Here is a 15,770-nt window from a genome sequence, read left to right as displayed (position 1 = left end):
CATGCTAGACCAGTGGTGGGAGAATTAAAAAAAAATGCTTTAGTCTATTCAATAGGGTTATGCGAAATTTCACTGGGTGTTTTGTTTTGAAGCTGTTTTGCCGTGTTCTGAGCTTGAAACAGCAAAATTGAAACAAAACAAAAGCCTTTGAAACAGTTTTAGAATGAAATGAGAGCACTTGAAACATTTAGGAAGTTTTGAAACAGTTTGAGTTTTGAAGCCGGGCTTACTTGGCTTCAGCACCAGTCCCAGCCAGCAGCGGCAGCCTGCTGTCATCCCTTGCACAGATCCAGGGGCTGCGCCCCCCAGGAGGAGTCTGGTACAGCCCCTCTGAGCGTAGGCCTGGCCAGTGGCTCCCCCCTGCCTCCCGTCACTGGGCTCAGCTCCATGGGAAGCCTGTTGGAGTGCAGCTCGGTGGTGGAAGGCGGGGGAGAGCCAGGGCTGAGCTCCAAGCAGCTCTGCCAGCCCCACAGAGCTCAGGCCAGTGGCGTTAGGTGGGGGAGAGCCACTGGCCAGGGCTACGCATGGAGCCAGGGCTGTGCTTGGAGTGGCTCCTCAGGTCCACAGCCCTCCTGGGGGTGCGGGCCCCCAGATTTGCATGCAGGATGACACAAGGCTGCTGCTGCCAGCAAGTGACACAAGTTTTGCTTGTCACCATTTTGAGATTCCCAGAAACCCCTGCACCTATCTCCCTAAAACTCGTAGGCATCAAGCCCTCAGAAGGGGCTACCATTCCTGCAATTTTCATCTGAATCAGGCAAGAAACAACAAAGGTATAAGCATTTTCATGATTCCCCACTGTAGTCTATGGACGAAACATTGAAACAGAATTGAAACAGGGAAATGGTTTTGATGAAACGAAACGGAACAGTGCTTTGAAATGAAACAAAACGATGAAACAAAACACTGTCCCTTTAAAATGGTGAAACAGAAGTCAAAATGAAATGGTCCTGTTTCGCACAGACCCTACTATTCAAGTCACTGCAACCAAGATAGCCTTCAAGGCCATGTTCACATAAGCATGGATGTATGTTTCCCTGGGGATAAGAGTGCTGCTGCTACTTGTCCGCAGGGAACACCTGTGCCACATACCCTCCAGCGCACAGCAGGTTACCCCGGGTGGGGTTCAGGGGGGCTGGAGCTAGCAACTAAGCTGGGGGCTTCCTAGAGCTGTAGCACCAGTGATCCTGGTGCTCAGAGCCTAGCCGGCAGCTGGAGCGTGGCTCCAGCCAGCCAGGATCTGGTTTTGGGCAGCATTGCACTGTCCCTCTGTGCACTACTCCACCTTTTTTTAGCAAGTTTTTTTGACCCTGGGATCTCTCGGAGTCAGCCCCCCTGCCCCCTCCAATTCCCTCACTGCTACCTTGCAGTGTGGAGAACAGCTGAATGTACGGTATGTGGTGCCACAGACATGTCTGCACTGGTGCGGTATATGGCGTCACAGATACTTGTCTGGACATGGCCCTTGTGATCATGTCCTTACCCTCCCCTGATTGGTGTGTCTGAGAATGATGGGGACAACAAGTTTTGTTTCAAGTAAAACAATAGTAAAAAAAAAGGTATGGCTGTACTATCCAGCAAAGAATGAGTATGTTTACGATGTGAAGTTCCTTTTTTGCTAATGTTAAGCTCTTAAGTTTGAAAAGTATGAACCTTGTTATGTGGCAAAAGCCATAGGGGGGCTGGTGTCAGAGCTAAGGTTCTTATTTTTCTCCTTTTCAGAAGATTTCTTCCTGTTTGAAAATATTTACATACCTACAGATACAGAGGCATCTAACAAAATTTTCCAAAAGGAGCAAAACCTTTAGTTACTTTGAAAATTCATTCAAACTTCTGCTTGGGCACTTAATTAACCTTTAAAAATCTGGCCTATGGTGCCTTGTTTAGTCTACTAGTCCATGTTGCATCTCAGGCTATTAAACTTCCCATCCTTCTACAAAATCCATGCAAGCTACTTACCTGAGATTCTCAATTATTAGGTCTCTCATTTTAGAGGGATCCTGTACCTGAGGGTTTTTGAGGGTATGGCTCCATTTAAGGGTATATTATGGACCTCCCATGCTTAATGTTTACAACATAATTTATCTAATCGGTGTATGTCATCCTAATCCCAAGGATTATGGGTTTATTCATTTATGTCCTGAAGCTTTAGGGTTTACTTTCTTTGTTAATTTCCCTATCTCATTTTGGTAGATGTTCTTTTTAGTCATATAAATGTCTAAACATTTTAAAGTCCTACTAAGCCTCCTGTGTCATTAGGCGCGTCTACAAAATATGTTTACTATTTATTTGCCTAATTAACTGCACAGTAAACATTTCAGCATCTACATCAATTCCCCTTTTATGGCACACAAAACTAATAAACTCATCAATGCATGTGTAAACACTGATCCAACTGGCTGGGGCACAGGGTGCTTCAGTGTGGAAATAACCAATAGGCAGCTCCTGTGCTAAAGCACCCTTGCATCTCAACCAGTCACTTTGCAGCACAGTTGGAGCAGCCAGCCCAGGCTAGGGCACGAGGGTGCTTCAGTGTGGGGGCTGCCTGCCAACCAGCCCTGCACTGAAGCATCCTTGTGCCGCAGCCCCTCTGCAGCATGGGAGGCCCAGTCAGAGGAGCCCCGGTCTGGCAGGCTGATGCTCCTGGTCCCCTGCCAATCTGGGCTGCTCTGACTGGGCTCCACGTGCCACACATGAATAAACTCCGGAGCAATATGCTGGGGAGTTTATTTGTGCACATTAATCGCATGTATAGACATGCCCAGTAATATCTAATAGCAGTTAGCTGCACAGGTTAATCAAGTATTACCTTTTATCAGGAGAAAATAATTTCCAGTGTTATTGGATGTTCCCTTTCTCGTGTATTATGACAACACGTAAGTTGAACTGTTCATTTTCATTTTCTTTATACCATTCATTATTTTTAATATCTCAGGTGTGTCATCTTATTTATGTTGCCTCTCAACAAAGTAATCCTTTGTGTTTGGTTTCTTTCATATGGAGATTTTAGTGTTTCTAACTATTCTATTCTATTCTATTCTATTCTATTCTATTCTATTCTGGACCATTTCCATTTCTCCTATATCCTTTATGAGAGTGGATAATCAGAACTGAGTGCAGTGTAAGAGAGGAAAGTGTACTGTTGATTTATATATAACATTTTAATTGTTAGTCTCTATGCCTTAATAAACTTCAACTCTCAGTTCATATTTTGCATTTTGAACACCACCTCACTTATAGCACATACTTACACTGAATGATGCCTAACATGCTCCAATTTGTCCTCCCAAGATGCATACCTTGTACTTGCTGCAGTCTTTAGCATATATAACATAACTGATGCAATGATAATTTTTAAAGACTCATCATATGTGTTAATGTCCCAAATTTCTTTAGAGTGATGCAATGTTTATTATTTTACTTTTAACAAAAAGCTCTGTTGGGTCCTTTACTTACTACAAAAATGTATGTTAAATAGATTTAAATTGAGCCACTTCTTCAGTGCAAATCATCTATCTCTGTCTAAATATATATTTAGTTAAAATGTGTCCAAGAATGATTCTGAATGAGTTAATAAATACAAGAACATATGGTCCAGAAACATGATTGTCTAAATTAGTCAAAACCAATCTACTTTACAGAAAAAAAGTACTTGGGTTTCCAAATATGCAGAGTATCTACTAGCTTCCACTGAATCAGTGGGACCTTCTGAGTGCTGACTACTTTGGAAAAGTTACTTACTCAGATGCCCAATTTTGGACCTTAGTGCTTCACTTCACACTCTTGGGTTTGAAAATCATGGCTCAAAATCTTTGTAACAAATAGTTAATGACTACAGTTTTTAAAATTAAAGGGAAAACATTTTATGCGAATCAAATACAAGATGGCTGTAAAATCTTTTAGCCATTAAAAAAGCTTGCAGTTTATCTGTATATGAGAATGATATATCGCTTATATTGATATTAATTTAAAATTGCTCCTGAGTTCTATTAAAACATTCTGAGCAGAATTCTGCCAGATTTCTTTGCCAAAAGGCTGTAAAACTTATTAAAGGATTTATATTACTTCACAATGCTTCACTATTGGTATGGGAACACACTAGTAAGAATTACTTTATGTAATTTAAAATGCCAAACAGCTGTTTAGTATAGAATAAGTGACAGCAGTATCTAAAGGAAAAAATGAAAGTAAACATAAGAAAAATGTATACTATCAAGAAGATCTGACTATGCACACTGACTGACTTGCCCCAGTCTTAATGGAATGCAAAATCAAGTTATACAAGTTTCAGGGGAATGTTTCATAGGGCAGAAACCAACACAGCCCTGGCAATAAGTTTTTTTTCAATACTTGCACATCTCTATTGAAATATGTCTTGATGCAGTATGCAGAGTTATATAACTACAATGCATGTACACACTGGCCTTCCAAGAATGCCATTCTTCCAAATCACTTCTCTCTCCAACCATTCTTCCCTTCAGCTCAAGCTCACTGAATTTTATGTTCATAATATTTTTCTTGAGTATGTCTCCCCCATCTCTAGCTGCATTCTCTCTACTGACCTCCTCCTGGCCAAATCACATATTCTCTACCTGACCCTCACTTTGAATGTTGACATCTGCATTATCCCCTCTATCAGTCCATCCAAAACAATAACTAAGATTATCTGCTCTGCTTATTTTTCTGACCATGTCACCACATCTTGAATTTCCCCTTGCACTTCTTTCTAAATCAATCTCCTTCTTTTCCTCAGCATCCTTGTGCTGCATGACTGCTTCCCCTACCTGGAAATTTACCCATTATACACTGCCTCCTTCTGAGTTACCTTGTACTACAAACCTTGCTATACAACTTATCCACCTCTCCCATGGTATCTATGTCCTTTCCCTTAGACTAAGAAAAGGCCTTCCACACCCTTAGTGTGCGTCCAGATGAGTGCACATGTGCCTCTGGAAGCATCTCAAACCGAATAAAAACACCGCAGAGAAAAGTGGTGCAGGGCATGGTTCCCCACCATGCACTGAGGCAAGCCAGGGGTCGGATCTCCAGAGACGCTTTGGAATCCAGCCAGAGCATCTCTCTGGTGCCTCCAGCTGCTCCAGCATGCTGCATTCACATGCCGGGGCAAGCAGGAGCGGTGCAAGGCTGTGACACGGGCACTGTCCCTGGTAAGTAGGGACTGGGGGGTAGACTGGGGGGGCATGGATGCATGGGGGTTGTGTGTGGGGGGGGGCTGGTCAGGGGTTGTGGTTCCTCCATAGGGCCCCAGCCCCACTAAAGCAGCAGCGGCCATGGAGTGCTCAGTGCCCATTGTGGCCAGAGCCCCAAGAGGCACAGTGCAGCCCTGCTCACCTCAGAGCTGGCACCACTTGTGCCGCCTGTCATAGGAACAGCCTGCCTCAGGGCAATGCCATGTGGGGCTGCACAGCTTCAGGCAGTCCTGGGGCCACTCAGGCTGTCCCCCAGGGGCTGGTGCCACTTTCAGGGACAGTGTATCGTGCTGCACCAGGTCCTGCCTCCAGGGAACTGGCCCAACCCAAAGATGCACAGGGCCTGTGGAGGCAGGACCCAGCCTAGCATGACACAGGGTCCCTGTGAGTAGTGTTGGCCCTTGAGTGACAGCCTGAGTGGACCTGGTGCTTCCTGAAGCCGCATGGCCCCACGCCACACCGCGCTGAGCTGGTCCTGTTCTGCGATAGGTGGCACAAGCGGTGCCAGCTCTGAGGCTATTTAGGCCATGCCGCTGGGGGCTCTGGCTGCAGTGGGCCCTGAGTGCCCTACACCGCTGCTGCTGTGGGGGTGAGCTGTGGGCTCTGTGGGGGGGGATGAGACCCTGCGGAGGGGGCCTGAGGGTCCTGCAGGGGGGGTGCATGAGAGCCCTGTGGGGGTGAGGTGTGCATGAGAGCTCGGGGTGGGGGGTCATGAGGGCCCTGAGCGGGGGGGACATGAGTGCCCTGCAGGGGCATATGTGTGCCATGCAGAGGGGGCCTGTGCCCTGGGGGGGGAAGCTGTGGAGCCTGCAGGGGGGGGCAGTCCATGTGCTGTGCAGGGGGACTGTTGAGGGGCAGGGGACTCACCCCTCTTGAGCAGCCCCCACCCCACACACAGTCCCTCCACAATCCACCCACAACATCCACATCCCCAAGCCATCCCCACAAACCCCTCATCCACATACCCAGGCACAAAGCCTGGATCTCTGCACAGCCCCATACCACCCCAAACCTCACCCCCACAAGCCCGACACCCAACGACAAACTCCCCGAGCCTCCCTCTTGAAACTGCTTTACACTTGTAAATTTATCAACAAAACATTGCCCAACATTGCCCAAATATATCAATAAAATATTGCCCTCCCTATATATAGTGCCATTTTATTTTAATACAGGAAGAACACTATTTTGTATATTTAAATAAGGTAATTTGGGTTTCTTAACAGAGAATCTGCAATTCATAAACAGGGAATACCAGGTTCTCTGCTGGTGAGACAAGTGGCAAGACCCATGCAGAAGAGGCTGTCCAGGGCCAGCACTGGGTACCCAGCAGGAGGGCAGATGAGGTGGCTAACCTCTTGGCCATTTGGGGACAAGAGGACATGCTTTGACAGTTCAAAGTGGGTCACCACAAGAAGCATACCTTCTGGGTGATAGCTGCACCCCATCTGGTCTGGCAGGGGTGCAGCCATGGGGCCACAGGTCCAAGGGTGTGGATGCTATTGCAAGTGGCAGCAGGTCACAGCCAGGCAGAAGCCCTCATTGCCAGACTGCTGCAGTGGGTAGAGGAAGCAGGGGCCACTTCAAGCTAAGGCTGCGTCAGCAGCCCTGCTGGCACAAGGGGTAGTGTCCCCAGGTACCAACTGACTGGGCCCCAGAAGCTCCTGAGGGCAAGTAGCCCTGACCTGTTCACCAGGGCAGGCTTTTATACTGCTGGGGCCAGCACAGGTGCTGGCCCCAGCCTCTAGCTCCCCTTGGTTGCAGATCCGGGAGGAGCCAGACAAGGTTATTTTGCCCCAAGTGGCACAACTTACCCCATACCAAAGTGAATATCTAGGCACATGTGCTGAGGATAAAAATCCCCAGCTCAAATTTATGCTGCTCCTATTTGAGCTGCTACACCTGCATGCCTGCATGTGTGGACATACCCTAAGGGTTAGTTTGTAGGTTCCTTCACTTTGAGAATTAAAATCCTTCCTGACTTTCTTCATAGATGTCCACAGGAAATATGATCACTAACAAGATATGTTTGAGGAGCAACTCTCTCACTCTACATATCAGCTGTTTGTTTGTATATGTATACACACACCCACACACACATAAACACACAAAATGAGACAAATATTATGGTCTACATATATATATATATATAGACTATAGCTATACATATATAGGTGGAAAGTAGTCTCCAGTTGCTTTTCAATAATGCTTTACTAATCTTTGTGTCTGCATTAGTTTATTAATACATATACATTGTGTGTGTGTGTGTATCTGTATTATATTCATATACTAAATATACTGATTAGTATATTTTAAATAATTTTTATTACTAGTTATCATCACTGATTAACATTACTATTAATATTAATTTAATATTTGACTTTGCTTATATAGTCTCTTCATTTACACTGACATTTTTGGGGGTCTGTAAATTCCATATGCCTTGTTCATACAGTACCTAATATATTGTCGGTATAATCAGGAACAAACAATGCAAACAGATAAACTAAAGATCAGAAAGCTAGTCAAAAGGATACAGTACATCATTAGTGGGTAAAAATGAGATTTGCTGCATTGAAGTCAATGAAGGAGTGCCAATTTACATCATCTAAGGATGTATCATAAGAATTCTATGTTAAGTCACTAAGGAAGTTAAACATCAGGTTCAGTTTCAGCCATGTCTTAAGATCTGACTGTGTTCAAAAGCTCTCACCAGCTGCTTGGCCTTGATTAGTTTAGAGAGGTAGTTAGTCATGGCAGTCTGAAGTTAGGCAGAAGACAATGCAGGGAGGGGCACCTTAGACCAACTCACTCAGAAAGGCACAAGATTTCATAGGCAACAGCCTATTTTATAGCATTTGACAAAGTAGGTTGTCGCCTACAAAAGTTTATTCCTTTCTGAATGAGCTCATCTCTAAGATGCCCTGCTTTCTGCCTGATTAGTTTAGAATGTCATATTTTATTTTATTTTGAACCTACAAATTTCAATTCCTTTCAAAACACTCTCTTTTCCTCCCCCCCTAGAAATCTTTTTCCAGTTTTAATTTTTAAAATGTTGCTGTCTCACCTCCTTCTTTGGAACAGAGATTGACCAGACTGTGAACTGTGTCCATCAATTCCAGCTGTTGTTTCTGCAGGACACTGTTGTTATTTGTTGCCTTGTTTAGTTGCTTCTCTAGTTCCTGGATTATGTAGCTTTGGCGTAAAACCAAGCCTTGCAGATTCTCTTTTTCCTCCTTCAAAGTATTCAACTCATCCTTATGTCTTTCTTCCATTTCTAATATCTTATGCTCAAGTAAACTAAAAAAAAAAAATTGTTATCATTAGTTCATTTTAATATATTTATGAATATAGAAGATGCTGCCTATATCTTGTTATTTCATCTTTTGACCATTGTTAGACTTCAGCATAAAAACACAACCCCCCACTCCTCAGATCTACACATTTAAAGAAAATGATTAGCCAGTGGACTGTAATGTTCTATCCACTACCCAAACATAACTGATATGTTATTGTGGCTTTCCAAATTACTCATGCAAAAATACATGCTATTGTATTTCAAATTTGCATGCCCAACTGAAGAAAACGCACGCACAAATTGTCAGTTATTTAGCTAGGTAATAAGTGGTTTGTGCAGTTTTTTGTGTTTTGTGCAAAGAAGTAAACAACCAAATCAGGCATGCAACTGCACTTACAATTTTGCAAAAAAAAGTCAGAGGAAGGAGAGGAAGAAAGAAATGAATAGGGAAGTGAATGTAATAAGAGATGAATGCAGTAAGGCTGAGGCAGGATTGTGTAAATTCTTGAAAGTGAGTGCAAGATAAACCTTCAGGATAATGAGGAATTGACAAATGAAACATAGGGCCAATAATAAAAACACCCACCTACCAATATAACCAATTTGGGAGAGAATTTTTGAAAAATTAACAGTGAAACAAAGAACTATAACCACACAACAGAAATCAGAAAGACTTCTACCAGGTTTTCATATTGGGTCACCTCATGAGATATGGCACAGTAACAGTGTGTAATATTTGCAAACAGGGAGGTTCTTATATTGAACTTTAAGGCCCTGATCCGGAAAAAAAACCTTGTTTGTCTGTACAATTAGCACCCAGCACTGGGTGTATACAGATCATCATCAGTGGTGGGAGCCTGATCTAAGTCAGTCAAGGTGGGAGGAGGGGTAGGCAGGATCAGGGGAGCTAGAGGGTTCCCATGGTGGGTTGGTAAGGTCAGAGGGCGAAGGGGGACTGGCACGATCAGAGAGCCTCTCTGCCCCTGCTATGCCCCACCAGACCTCACCAAATTCCCAGTCCCCCTGATCCTGCCAAATTGCCCCTGGTGCCAGATTTACAGGTGTTTCCCAGTGCCAGGAGCCTGATCTAAGTAAGTTCAGTGGGGAGAGTGGTGGGCTAGATCACGGGCTCTAGCAGTTCTGTGGGGGGAGGGGAGACAGGATTGGGGGCAAGTAGGGTCTGGGGGGCTTTGGTGGGATCACAGACCCTATTTCCCCCCAACTAAAGGCTTCTTTAGCCCCCAAAACCCCTCTCACAACCTCAGATGGACAACACCCCCTGCAGACCAACCCCCTCTACCACCAGCTCTTGGCACCAGCAAACATCTGCAAAACTGGCATCAGTGGTGGTTTGCAGGATCAGTGGGAGTGTTTGATGGACTTGAGATGGTTAGCTGGTCCACAGGAGGGGTTGTCCATTTGGGGGTCAGGGGTCTAAAAATAGCCCAGTGGGTTGGGGGGTAGGAAAAGGGCAGCCCCAGGCTGGGGTGTGGCTAGGCCTTCCAACCCTGGGACTGTGCTTTGAACACTGTGCTTGGGACTGTGCACCTGGGACTGTGCTTTGGTATAAGTGTTTGGTTAGTTTGCTTGATCTAACTTTGTGCTCTTCTCAGGTGAACTAACTAAGATCAGGCCAGTCATTTTTGCCTGATTTAACTCTCGGTGAACATCTGTACAGTTTGGCATTTTGGCACTTAGGTCAACCTAACTAGGGATTTAAGTGTAAGGTCCACATAGGGGGTGAACTAAGTTAGATCGGGCACCCATTTTTTATCCAATCTAACCTCCCAAATTTCTAATGTAAGCACTCATGGTGTATGTGTTCCTCTTCACATTTTTTCTCACTTGTTACTCCTGTATTCTTTTGTAAATTCTTTATAGGTGACTTTACATGCTATATATTTATAAAGGCACAAGGAAATATAGCTTCTTGCATGAAGTAAACTTGACCACTCAGACTAACTAGACCAATCATTTTATACTAAATAGTTAAATCTAAGATTATATATAAAGCAATACAATGAACATTTCACAAACTTTTATAATGAAGAAAATTATGCTGAAAGTATATTGAAAACACAGCATAACTGAAGTTTGTGAAGGCATCCTGACAAGGTAAAGAGATCCCATTTAACTCTGGGACAGTTATTCCAATGCATATAATGGAGGATAAATTTGATTTAATAAAAACAATAATCAATTTAGTATTTCAGACAAATGTTTGTATAATTGTACTATGTGACCCTTGATGTCATAATCATGCTTCTCAGCTTGCAGGATCCCTAGGTGATTTTAAGTGGCATGGAAGGATGGGAAAAGAAAGATTCTCCAAGTGAGTGATGCCTGCTTCTATAGATGGGATCTTTTTTTCCAGGAGACAAATCAGAAGTTGTTTTTTTAGGTGAGATACTCTCAGAGTACTTAATAAAAAACTGTCCTTGTACAAAATAAAAATACATGAAGAAGTAAGTGGCTGCACCTCTGGATCCTGGCCATTTGCTATGTCTCCCTAGACAGAAAAATCTTGACCCCAACTATATAAACATCACTGACCCTATTTCAACAAATTTTATAGCTAGTTGTATAAAAAATGTATGCAAATGCTTTCCCCTTCAACTACAACTCTCCTTTTCTGGAGCATACAGTTTATAAAGGTCAAAGAAATACAAGAAGACATTTAAAAGAGAAGGGTTGTAGACACAGAGGGACATCTCCATTGTACAAGAGGTTTTTCAGTGCCAACACTTTCAATACTGTTGCGGGAATTTAACCAAAAGGAAAAAAAATTTCATTAATATTAGATAAAGAAATTAACTCATCCCATCTGCTGACCTTTGGATCAGTGATTCTATTGGTTATGCCAAAAGAGGTGTTTTTCATACCCATAAGCTAACCAATGGTTTCAAACTTGCCAACAGACCACTTTCTATTAAAGTCAGTTTTATTTTATTTTCTCTCTTTGCTCATCTTTGTTTTTACTTTTGTATAATAGATCAGTGGCAAAGTGCCTGCATAATTTCAGGTCAATTAACTTAACTGAAAAATGTAATAATATCCATATGTAGCTGTTTCTATTAAAAACCATGGAGAATTAATATAAACTGTTACAAATGATAACAATATAAAGATTAAATTCAGTCCATAGGTTTATTGTTCATGGTAAAATAATATAAGCCTTTAAAAATCTAGGTAAAACCAAACGGAAATCTCTCTTTCTGAAACAATATTAATTTTGGATTTAAAAGGGCATTTAAGAAAATATACCATTCAAGATAATCCCATCTATCCCAATGAAATCAGAGGGCAGGGTGTTGAGTAGGTGGAGGAGTTATGGAAGGCAGAGAGCACTCTTCCTTTGGATCATCCTCACTTCCAATTTCATGAGAGGAAATGATGCCTAGTACTAAAGGGGTATTTAATTTGGTAGACAAAGCCATTGTGGACTGAAGATGAAGCTAGGACAATTCAAACTGGAAACAAACCCCTGATTTTTTAACTGTGAGCACAAAGAGCTATTTTAACAGTTTACCAGGGCATGCAGTTGGTTTTCTATCACTTCTAGCCTTTAAATAAAGAATAGATGTATTTGTAAAATAAATATATGCTGTAGCTCAGCTCCAACCTATTTGGGAATTACTTGGTGACAACCTATTACTTGCATGAGGCCAGGTTAAATTTTGTTAAAAATATCTTCTAGTTAAAGCTGGTTGAAATAATTCTGACAGAATATTTTTCCATGTTCTTTCAAGGAAACTGAAATGTTAGAGTGTAGTATATTGATTATGGCAATATTTTACATAGGATATGACTAAAACAGTTCATTTACATTTTTTTTTAGTTCAACTTGTGCACTAAGATACTGTTTTAGAAAAAAGCAATGTGCACTCCTGTCTGACACAGGCTGCACATGTCACAGTGCATAACAGCTGTGTGGTGGCCATACGCCTGCATGGCAGATGATGGTCCATGTTGAAGTACAAGGTGCACCAGCCAATGAAGAAACAATGGCCATTCACAAGGTAGTGGTAGAGCAGAAATCCAACCTAGGTGAGTGTTAGAAAAGGCGACAAGGTCCCTAAGTCAGTAATGCAGTGTATGTGGCTCTTATTCTGCAACAGTTTTCATCTCTATATGTTTTCATCATTTTGTGGAAAATAGGGAAGAGCTGACAACCACAATATAGGCAGCTACTTTGTTTCCTACCTTAAAACTACAGTAAATGGATTTGATGCCATGGTGATGACTATTAACTGTGGCCAGTGTTACTACAAGTATGGCAGTCAAACAAGGAGAAAATAGCTGTTAGGCCTTTTCTCTTTGGAATCTATGCAGACATATTCAGATGTTTTACTTCTTTAGCAATAAGATCTTTATATCTGCGTGCAGAGTGTCAGACTCATGGTACAAAGATGGGGAGACACAATGCTTGTTAGACTAAAAATACTGCTCTAATACATTGAACAACTGATACATATTTTCTTGAATATATATGTAATGACCTCGCATAAATGCATTTCTGCAGTGGTCTTTTCCTAGATACAAAGACCTCGTGGTTATACAGGATAAGAAGATATTTTTGGGATGGGTGAATTCCCTGTGAGAAATTCAAAAACTGTGTATGCCCACTCAGTCTTATTAAGAACCAGTGAGAAACCTTCTCTCAAACCCCAGAATGAGCAAAAGTCAAACTTTGACTTAGACTTTGAAGTAACTAGTTTCAAAGGGCAGAAATACTTAAATACTTAAATAGCCTGAGAAAGGTTGCTCTCATAGCCTTTGACCCCCAAAAGCCAGGATTTCATACATCGTGTTTATAGCTAATTTAAATCAAGGAAGTTCTAGAAATCTCACAAAAAAAAAGAAATCCTGTTTGAGAGTTTCCCAGCTTGGTGTTGAGACCAAAGAACTCTAGATAAATTTAGATCATTTTAAAGGGTTATTATAACTACTCAGATATTTGAAGATTCATTCACCATTAAGAGGGTAACATCACCAACACTTTTTAGCTTACCATATTATTCATCAATGCATTTTGAAGGCATTTAAAATACATTGCTTAAAATGAAACCTATAACATTAATTATTGCTACTTTGATTTTATATGGATTATTATTTAATAAGCAAAAAACCTTGGACTTTGTGATGTGCAAGACAAAAAAGGAGATGTAGTCCCTCAACAAACCAAATGATCTCTAATTATCCACTATAATTATGTAATATGACATTTTTATAATGTTTTCAAGAGCTATAGTTATGATGTAAAGCCTCCCCCCCCCCCCATCTTTCTTGTGGGTTTCACATGGTTTTCCAAACATTAAAAAAACCTGTCTATTGAGAATAATAGACTAGTTGAGTAGTGTGGGGGTTGGGGGGTGACAGGACAGATGGGCTACAGTATTTAAAATAAAAATAAATTGCTGTTAAGCATAAGCTGACCAGTTTAAATACTATCATTATGCAGACTTCATCTTGGAGCTGAAACAGACCTTTGGGAGATCAAAATAATAAAGAAACAAATGTTATTTTTTTGTAGCCTAAATATTGTGTGTGTCCATTTTGGGAGCAATAAAAGCAACATTTATTTGCCTCAAGCGTTAAACTTATTTCAAAATGTTGTCCATTTTACTGATCTTTGTGAGGCCAGAAATCCATTTTCTACCATACAAATGATGTGTTACATTTGTCAGCATGTGAGCCAGTAGGGTATCTCAGCATGACTGCACTACATCTAAAGTTTTCATAAAAAGCCCTTCCGATAATTCTAGAGAGGTTAGAAGGACAATACAGAAGCCAAAATATAGATTTCTAGTTAAGTCTACTGTCATTTTAAAAGGTGATGAAGTAGAACATGTAGACAGCGCTCTTGAAGCTCTCCAGGGAGGAAGGAAAGCTTGATTTAGACAACCTATGTTGCAAGGTATATGGTTTATTCACTAATCCAATCCAGACCCGACAGTTTAAAAAACACTTTTACTTACTTTTTGAGAGCCTTAGGTTACATATGTTTGGGAGCAGGATATAGACCAGATCTTAGAGATGGGATTTTCTTGCATTAAAAGTAATCTTTAGAAATGTCTGGACTTTTAAAGCACAGACAAGATGATTTACTTTACCTTTGACTTATTCGACAGGTAAAGAGTAGTCTAATATTTTAGTAAGAAGATTTTGGCCAAATATAAAGACTATCAGAAAAGGGATTTAAATCTTTTTATTTTAGTATGGTTCAAGTACTGCTGTACCTCTGATGTCCAGAAAGCATGTCATATATTTTATTGGACCAAAGGTATAGCTGGAAGACCTGTTGAAACAGCTCCTTATTTCCAGGTGCGCTCCCACTTACACAGTTGGTAAAATAAAAGATGTCACAAAAAGTCTTGCCTCGCCTATATTTTAAGCCATACACAACCCATACACAACAATAGCTGTGATGGGTTCCTTAAGAAAACTGCCCAATGGCAAATTAGGTATGCTACGGTATTTATGGTAAACTTAGAGCAGTAGTACCCTCATTTACACCCAGTTGGTACAAGTCAGATGTGTCCTAAGACAGAAGCAGTATAGCTATGCCTACACATCACTGTGGCTGGGTAATTAGCATAGGTCAGGCTAATGGGCCTGCTGCTCAGCAGTGGTAATTAGCCTACTCAAAGGTGTCACATGCATACAGCTATACTGCTTCTGTTTTAGAGGGTCCTTCCTGGAAAAGCATGGCATTCTTCAGGTTAATGCTTTGAGGCACATTTACTGAATAGATATGGTCTGTGAGATTGGTTTCTGTATAATCATTCACTACAACAGTAAAACCTCCTCTTAGCATGAGGTACTAGATGTTCCCACTCAACTAGATGGGCCACTTGTTTGATCTGGTGTGATAATCTCTGTGCTTCCATATGTCTTAAACTCCAGTCAAATGCTGGGGCATGAGTCTCCATTTCACTTTACACCAGTGTAAGTACACTGAAGTCAGTAAAATTGCAGTCAGAAAAGTTTAATGTAATTAAGTGAAAAAACATTCCCTATCTTTTCAGTGAAATCAAAACACGCACCTAAAACTCCAACCAGAGTTGCTATTTTCTTACTTCTTGCCCACAAACGTAGAGGTTCAAGAAAAGTATCTTTGAGAAAAGATAATAATCTTCCTTGTATATGTCATGACAGCTCTGGTACTGAATGTGCCAGTAGTCTGTCTGTCTTTTTAAGCAAACTTAATTTGTCCTACTTATTTCTGTGAAATAGCCAGAGTGGCAGGTCTGCTATATGTA

General features: G+C 41.6%; 1 protein-coding gene across 1 annotated transcript in view; it reads right to left on the bottom strand.

Annotated features, from left to right (window-relative positions):
• The window catches only part of ANGPT1 (angiopoietin 1), a 267,589-nt gene that overhangs the window by 120,620 nt on the left and 131,199 nt on the right, over positions 1 to 15,770 (bottom strand). The window contains exon 4 of the mRNA XM_014611618.3: positions 8,278 to 8,510. Coding sequence (XP_014467104.1) covers positions 8,278 to 8,510 — 233 coding nt within the window. The remainder of the gene's footprint in view (positions 1 to 8,277; positions 8,511 to 15,770) is intronic.

The sequence above is a fragment of the Alligator mississippiensis genome, chromosome 3, assembly GCF_030867095.1.
Source record: "Alligator mississippiensis isolate rAllMis1 chromosome 3, rAllMis1, whole genome shotgun sequence".
NCBI classification, from domain to species: domain Eukaryota; kingdom Metazoa; phylum Chordata; order Crocodylia; family Alligatoridae; genus Alligator; species Alligator mississippiensis.
The sequence above is the reverse complement of the archived record's forward strand: the minus strand, read 5'-3'. Positions and strand labels throughout refer to the sequence as shown.